Genomic DNA, 8,159 nt, shown 5'->3' on the forward strand with positions numbered 1-8,159 from the left:
GAAATAAAAGTCCAGTTGTACGGTTCTTTATGAAGCACTTTAATGGCCAAATATTTTACAGTGCACCCTTAAAAATAGCAAAATGTTCATTAACTTCCAAGTGGACACATTTATGAACCTGCTGGCCATTACAGGGGTGCAACTTCCAAAATGAGTACCACGAAACACTTAAGGGCACAAGGTGGATTATATAAAATGGCATTAGAGCCCAGCTTGCCTGTGTGATACAGGCCAGAGGTAGTTGAGCCCTATGCTGAGAGCGGGAGGGGACAACTAAATAAATAAAGACCTTACTGTGTCCGGCCTTATGTTGGCAGGCAGCCGATGGGTAATTGGTCAGCGGTAATTTGGGCTTTTAGAGCGCCGTATGTGAGAAGACCCTTGAGAACCTCAGGCAGGCTGTCTGACACAATGCCCGGGCCAATGAGGATGAAGCGGCTCTATGTATGGAAATAAAAGGCGCTGTGTTTCCCTGCACATAGCGACAGTATCCACCAAGGTCAGGACTGTTCCCCATATTTGTGTGTTTCTATACCGAAGGACACTACTCTGTGGAATGGGAGAGCGTTTAAGACAAGCTGGAAGGAGAAACAATATGTCCCCAACTGCACTTCTGTGTTTGTGTTTACATGATACCTGCCTGCGTCCGTGTCGACCCACTACACTTCATTTATTTAATTTTTACTTTGTATACAAAACATTACATTGCATTTGTCAATATGTCTGCCAGACATATAGACGAGGTTAATATGGTTGTATGTTTTTTAACACTTCTATCTGTAACCTGCTACCACCCTCGTCACCCTCCTTTCAAGCATCTACCCTCACCCCTCTTTGCTCATTGGTTGTCCTGCTGAGTCCAAATATATTTTTAGGCTGTTATCCCCTCTGAGGGGCGGATACGGCAAGTCAGAATAGATATATACAGATTCCCACAACGGAGAACAAAAGTCTCTTTCACACACTCTAGTCATATATACTATCTACCCTTTCTCTAACATTTGGCAATTGAGGATTAATATACCTGCTGACTGTCTCTGGGGAGAACCACTATTTCGAAGTAAGATTTTAAGCCTAGGTGTGAATCATCTGTGTTATTGTGTTTATATGTCTGTTTGTGAGGAGCATTGCACCATTGTGCATATTCTTAAGTTGATGAGCAGATACACCCAGCTGAACATAGCACTCTGTTTGTGAATTTTTGTATATGTAACCAGGATGATGACAGATGTCATGGTTCGGAAGTTGTCCTTCCCTTTCACCTGCCCGCCATGCCACACCCAGCCTGATCATCAACCAACCACAGAGCAGCAGTGTCACCAAGGCAACCAAGTACAGGAGCCAGAAGATCCAAACCATGAGAGTTTAGAGCTTGAATATAAAGGCACAAAATCACCTCCCAAGGACAGAGAATCACAAGCTCACAAGACACAGCCAGAACTACAGAGCACAGTGGAGGTCTCTGCAAATCGCAGCCCAGACCCGGAGCCCACGGGGGAAAACGAGAGTACCATTACAGCCTGTATGACTACTGAGAAAGAGGGCGGGAATGCACGTTCAGTGAAGAGGGGTCAGGCTAAGCCTCACGTCAGTCTTTCAGCACTGGAGGGGGTGTCGTCACATAAGACTGTTTTTGAAAAATGGGCGAGCCTCCAGTGCGATGAGCAACGGCCCAGCACAAAGCGCCAGCTCTCTGCAGAGAGTGCTGCAAAGTGTGTGAGCGTCAGGAAGAGGAGCACCGTGAAGAGTGGCAAAGAGGAGCCAGCGAAGGCTCTCCCTCACTCTGCCCCTGGCACACGGCCAAGGAAAGCCTGTCTGCCCGCAAGCTCCTCCTCCCAGAGGAAGCCAAGAAGACAGCTGTTCAGCAGCACCGCGGTCTTCCACAGAGTGGACACACATGCAATTAACACAGGGAGAGAGGTAGCACAAATGTGCACATATGTGTGCGCATGCACACACAAACACACATACACAAACACACACAGACAGACTTACATCATGAAAAATATTCCCAAGAACAATAAGATAGTAGCAAATAATATCTGGCAGCCAGTTCTTTTTCAAAAGTTTGCATGGAACTCTGTGTCAACAGAATTGCTGTAGTGCTGATGCAATTAGGGCAGTGACAATGCAAAAATGTTTATGGAACAATAATCGTGCTGAATTCATAATCATGCATTGGAGTAATCATGATTAATAATATACCAAGATAGTAACCAAAGTGCCACAACAAAACCTAACAGGCTAAATGTTTGAGTTCTGCTAAACTCACCAAGTTAAAAATTCTAAAAGAGATAGAGATGTTTTTCTAGTGTCTAGTCTAGTTATGTTTTTTTTTTTTTTTATCTAGATGCATTTATACTTATCATTATAGTGTTTGATGGTCAGCATGCTGTGTATGTTTCAGCTGAAGGGACAGGGAGTGTTCTCAGCTCAGAGCATTGCTCATGCAATCACACAGACAGCCAGAAATGAGCTGGAGAAACTCAGAGCCATATGGGTCTGGCTCTGCCACAGTATTGGTGAGTACCCCCCCCCCGCACACACACTTACTTACATATGGGAGTCTGAATCAACAATGCAACAAGGTAACACATGCAAGTGTTAATATTATTACTAATTACAATGTGATAACACTGCAGTTCCACACATGCCCAAAAGAATGTGTCTGAGAATTACAAATGCATCATTTCTTTACTGGGCAGTTGCTGTTTTCTGTGTTGTGCACACATAGGCCCACACGTGAGCCTAACCCTGGGTAAGGCCTGTTGGTGTGTTGGTGTGTATGTAGAGTATGATTTGGAGGGGTACCTGGGTGTTTCCCCAAAGCTCTGCACCCCTGATGAAGTCATCAAGGAGGGACGGGGGTTATGCAGTGGATTTTCCAGCATCTGTCTAGAGATGTGCAGGTGACAATCTTGACACAAATATGCATTAAAATAAACAATGACTACCTAATTCATAACACACAAGTACACAGCAATTCCAAAATAACAACAACAACAACAAAAAAAAACATGATGGAATTCCTGACACTCCAGTGGATACCATTCTTAGCAGCACGGATCCTCCAGGACTGCCATCATGCCGTGTATTGTGATGGTGGCAGAAGGACCATCTCAGAGGCTTCTCCTCATCCCCGCATGGATCTCTCAGGCCCAGAACGCACAGGGCTCTTGCTCAGTAAATCACCTAGTAGTCACCCGTGCCATGTGGTTGGAAGGCATTCCCACCCAGCTTTAAATCACCTGCCTCCACACACATTTCCTCTCATTTAATTTCAGGTTCACGCGTTTATTCAATATACTGTGTTCTGATCTCACTTTCTCCCTGCGCTCTGTAGGGAGGTCGGCATTCAGTGTGAGGAGGTGAGTGGATACAGTAAGGGCATTGGGCACCGGCCTGGGTGCAGGCTGGCAGAGAAGCCCTCGGACCACATGTGGAACGCTGTTTGGGTGAGAGGGCAGTGGGGGCTATTGGACGCCTGCTGGGGAGCTGGTACTGTCGACATGGAAACCAAATCATTCATCAAGAGGTTAGAATCAGCATCCATGCATGCAAGCCTGCCAAGGCCAATACGTACAAAGAGAAGCATCCAAACACTCCTGGTTCTATTGTGTGTTTTTATATTAGAGAGAATCACGTAAGGTGCTAGAAAGTAACTCCATGTTGCATGTGTGTCTTAGGTTTGATGAGTTTTACTTCCTGACTGAGCCGGCGGAGTTTATAAACTCTCACTTCCCTGATGACCAGCACTGGCAGCTGCTGGAAACTCCACTCTCACCAGAGCAATTTGAACTAAGACCGCTGAAAACTTCAGCATTCTACACTCTGGGACTTACACTTCTACAACCCACACTATACAAAATAACTACAGGTAACACACCACACAGGCAGGAATATTTTAATACTAAATATTTTAAGATACTCACATAAATACAGAAGAAATGTAAAAAAAAAAACAACAAAAAAATGCATAGACAGCCAGGCATGCACGCACGCACGCACACACATACACACACACACACACACACACACACACACACACACACACACACACACACACACACACACACACACACACACAAATACATAGTAGGGTGCGGTAATATTTGGCTGCTGCCATTAGCGTATAGCTCTGGGACAACAGATCAGAGAACCCCAAAATAACTTATTCTTATTCAGTGTTTATGAAGTTATTGTGTGCTTCAGAGATTAGAGTGTCTCTGGGGAAAGAGGGCTAGTGTGTTATTGTTACCAAGATTTCCTGAAACAGAGTGAGGGAATGCCGACTGTAGACAGCCCTGCAAGCACACGGACGCAAACATATAAACATGGAAATGAAACCATGAAAAGTGAAAATAACAACTTCCTTAACGATGCCACAGGTAAATTAGTTGGGTACTGAACCTGAATACAAAACCTCTATTCCTCTAATGTTTGGCAATATATTAATGTATCCTGCAGACGACGGAGAGGCAACTGTGTCAATGAGTTCATCAAGAGCGTTGACCTTTGCCTATGAGCTGAGGCAGCGGGACATTCAGACAGGAGCTCCAGGGCAGAGAGAGGTCGACAGCTCCTGTGGCCGGCTGTCAGTGACCCCTCAGGGAATGACTCTGCTCTTGCTACCACCGGAAGCAGCGTCCTACCAGCTGAAGCTGTTCGCCCGGCCGGAGGGTGACACCGAGGCGCTGCGCTGGGTCTGCTCCCTGGAGGTGGAATGTCCCACTGTCCGACAGAGCCAGCCAATGCCGGCTAACCCGTATGTGAGCTGGGGGCTGGGGGGTGGTGCAGGGGCGCTGGGGGTGAAAGGCTGCAGCGTGCCAGGGGAAGAGGCGCTGGAGGTGGGAGACGGAGGGGAGGCTGAGGTGGTCTTCCACACCTCTAGGCCCCTGATGATGGTTTGTGAGCTCACCCACCCCGGGCTTGACCCTGTTCTGGCCAAGCGCTGCCAGGCATTGCAAATAGCAGAGGAGCGGCTGGTGTGCCATGTTCTGTGCCTGTACAAAGGCTTTTACCGCCTCTCTGTGTTCGTGCGGGATTACCACGATGCCAGTGGACCCTTTCAGAATGCTGGCAACTTCCTGCTGCACTGTAGGGGTCAGGGAGCGAATTTGAACTCGCTGTACCCCCCTGACCTCCGCCCGTGGTGCGGCCCAGGAATTCGCACCCAAGCGGCTGGCCTATCCCACTTCAGCCACACAGGGGCATTGGTAAACACACCTCAGGGGTGCTGTAATATCACCTTCCACCGCGCCTCACCGGAGATGCAGATACACGCGGTCCTCAGTACAGAACAGGCCCAAAAGGATGAGGTGAACTCCAAGCAGGGCCCGAACGGTGAGCTGCTTGAGAAGACACCTTTCCCACTGTCTCGGCATCTCCTGCTCACGTACTTGGACGTGAAGGTGACGGTGAGCGTGTGCGTGCCGCGGCCCGGGCTCTATCGATTAGGCCTGTACGGGCGCCAGCCCCCTCAGCAGGACTATGCGCCATTGTGCGACTACGTGGTGCGAAGCACGTGCGAAAGGCACGGTGTCCCCTTCCCGCAGGTGTACGCGGCATGGGGAAGAGGCTGCGTGCTGCTGGAGCCACGCGGGGGTGTGCTGGCACCGCAGAGCTGCGCGCGCTTTCGCGTGCGCGTGCCAGGCGCACGCAGGGTCAGCGTGCTGGCACCAGAGCGGGCAGAGCTGACGATGAACAAGAGCAGGGTGTGGGAGGGCGAGGCCTTCACAGGAGACGCCACGCAACTCAAACTGACCGCCGCCACCTCGGAGGCCTGCGACATGGCCGTCCTCATGACCTTTGATGTACTCGACCTGGAGCGCGAACCATGACAAAGGCAGTGTACATTTGTGTGGAAGGCAGCTGGATAGAACGCTTAAGCAGAGCTTAATGGAACGTGCTAAAAATGGATAAAGATATGCTTATCGTTTATTGTTTCCAAGTGTTTATTGTAAAATGTTTTGACTTGGACTAGATGTATATTGTGAAATGGAATTTCAGGTATGGCAAATCTTAAATTTGGAATCTTTTAAGTCAAGTAAACCTCTCTCTGTTTTGGCTGTGCGTCTTTGTCGGTTGTAACTCTACACAGGATAACATGTCAAACATCCTGTGCCAAAACTTTAGAACTTCACAAAGGGCCCCTTCCTCTCACTTCATACTAGAAACCACGCTATAGCAAACTCTTCACAGAGATCATCAGGTTGGCACCTGCTTTCATCTGTGTTTCACTGAACTAAGCCCATGACACCTACAAAAGGCTCTGGCATCCCAGACTCACCCCCCTCCAAGCTCACTTCAAAACAGCCACATACAAAACCTCTTATGTAAACCCACATTGTGTTCCTCCTTGGTGACTAAGGCCTCACCCAGTCCCCACTGATGCTGTTAATGTATGCTCACTGCCAACAGTTCCATATGGGCTTTACACACTGCACCAACAGCAAACCTGAGTTAATGTTCCTATGTTTACCAGTGTACTGCACCATGCAGCCAACCACTTCCTAACCCATAAAATCCATATTGCCAATCAAGGCCATATCCAGCCCTGTTAATGTGTACTCAGTGATGCCAATTTCATATGGATCTACCATTCTAGAAATGACAATGATATGACACAACAATCCACACACATGCCCAGTCCTCCATGTTCCTGAAACACCGAACACTCCAGCTTTATAATGGATATCCCCAACAACCCTGATCCACTGTCCTGATCCACAACCAATGACTAGGCCTTTCAGCTAGACAGTTCCTTCAGGGCTATCCTTGGTTAACAGCCTCTAAAACAAAATTCTACAAGTAAGGATGTGGCAGACTTAGCTACAAATCCCCTAATACCTTTCTCGACCAGGCTTATACATCCTTATTACCCATTCTCTCACCTCAGACATATGCAGGTCTGCACGTTTCAGCTTCTTACTTTCAAAAGCTTCATCAGCCGCGTCCTCAAATGGAACTGTCAACTCTATAAAACAAACGATCTGGGAGTTAAAAACCCTACAAGATTCAGTGTACTGCTTCAACTACGCTGAGACCGTTTAGTGTTGGACTCTGAAAGTAAAAGGAGAGAAATAAACATGCTAAAGGTCTAAGCGCCTGGTTATGTCTCCATGTACATCACCTCACACGTTAAAATATGCTTCAGCGTCCCAACACCCTCTGTACAGAGTTTTGCCGTTAGAAGGACGTTGTAATTCACAAATCTATATATAATCTAATGTCCTTTGCGAAAAGGTAGACATTAATTCAGGTGGATATAATTCTTAGATCAGTCCCTTAAGACTTTGTGTGTACAGTGGAGGGTAGGATTCATACCCAGAATACATGGCCCACTGGAAGGGAAACAGGGTTTGTATGCATATTAGTGGTTGAAAGTAATAAAAACAAAATATTGATATTAAAGTGCTAGACAAGTTGTTGAATTTTCAAATAACACAAGCCACTGATTTACACAAACAAATCCCAATGTTATCTTGTACTTCTCAGAAGGGTAGACCACATCTTCATTCTGTGTCTACCCAGCCCAGCACCAGTCTAAATATGTTGAATACAAAAAATTTACACTAAACACCTTTCAAACTGAATATCTTACAAGAAGCTTCATCTTTGAAAAAGACAAATGAGCAGCACACACTGGGCATTTTTGCAGGCTGATGCAGCTGGAATGAAGTGAGTTCTATTCTGCCTGGTATCCGGCTGGCACTGAGCGCCACCGTACAGAGCCAGGCAGGAGACGCAGAACAGGGTGTATTTACATGCTGCAGTCATAACAACTGAGGCCTCAGAATGAGCCTGGACCATAGCTCCCTGCCCAGGGAGAAGTGGAACAATGCCTGCTCTGTGTGTGTGTGTGTGTGTGGGGGGGGGGGTACTGCCTCTGGGGAGAGGTGAAGTGCTGCTGATGTAAGGTGACAGTAGCGCAGGGTATTGTGTCTCTGAGTGGTGGGAGGGTTTTGGATCAGTGTACGGTGCTGGTACTGTGTAATAGTGGCTAGGGAGTTGCTGCCATGTGTGTATAGATGTGTCCAATGGGTTGTCAAGTTTTATTGCCTTTATGTTTTCGTACATAAATATGATCACTGCTTTGTGTGGGTGTGCATGTACATTTGGATGGAAACCAAAAGTGAGAGGAAAAGGATGTGTAGAGC

General features: G+C 47.3%; 1 protein-coding gene across 2 annotated transcripts; it reads left to right on the forward strand.

Annotated features, from left to right (window-relative positions):
- The first annotated feature begins 919 nt into the window (after nucleotides 1-919).
- ky (kyphoscoliosis peptidase) lies at nucleotides 920-6,072 on the forward strand. 2 transcript variants are annotated; one of them, XM_081724089.1, is made up of 7 exons: nucleotides 920-1,060; nucleotides 1,218-1,920; nucleotides 2,408-2,522; nucleotides 2,735-2,909; nucleotides 3,344-3,535; nucleotides 3,687-3,877; nucleotides 4,468-6,072. In XM_081724089.1, exons 2-7 carry the CDS (start codon nucleotides 1,219-1,221, stop codon nucleotides 5,838-5,840), a joined length of 2,748 nt encoding a protein of 915 aa, XP_081580215.1. In that variant the 5' UTR covers nucleotides 920-1,060; nucleotide 1,218; the 3' UTR covers nucleotides 5,841-6,072. The 2 variants fall into 2 exon arrangements, with proteins under 2 accessions (XP_081580215.1, XP_035387160.2); XM_035531267.2 differs by having other exon boundaries at nucleotides 2,792-2,909.
- Nucleotides 6,073-8,159: the final 2,087 nt, after the last annotated feature.

The sequence above is a fragment of the Electrophorus electricus genome, chromosome 12 (genome assembly GCF_041902795.1).
Source record: "Electrophorus electricus isolate QZ-2024a chromosome 12, ASM4190279v1, whole genome shotgun sequence".
Classification (NCBI taxonomy): Eukaryota; Metazoa; Chordata; class Actinopteri; order Gymnotiformes; family Gymnotidae; genus Electrophorus; species Electrophorus electricus.

Coding starts and splice junctions, on each gene's coding strand:
- ky (XM_081724089.1), top strand. CDS start 1,219: ATGATGACAGATGTCATGGTTCGGAAGTTGTCCTTCCCTTTCACCTGC. Junction 1,921..2,407: donor CAATTAACACAGGGAGAGAG/GTAGCACAAATG, acceptor TGTATGTTTCAG/CTGAAGGGACAGGGAGTGTT. Junction 2,910..3,343: donor ATCTGTCTAGAGATGTGCAG/GTGACAATCTTG, acceptor TGCGCTCTGTAG/GGAGGTCGGCATTCAGTGTG.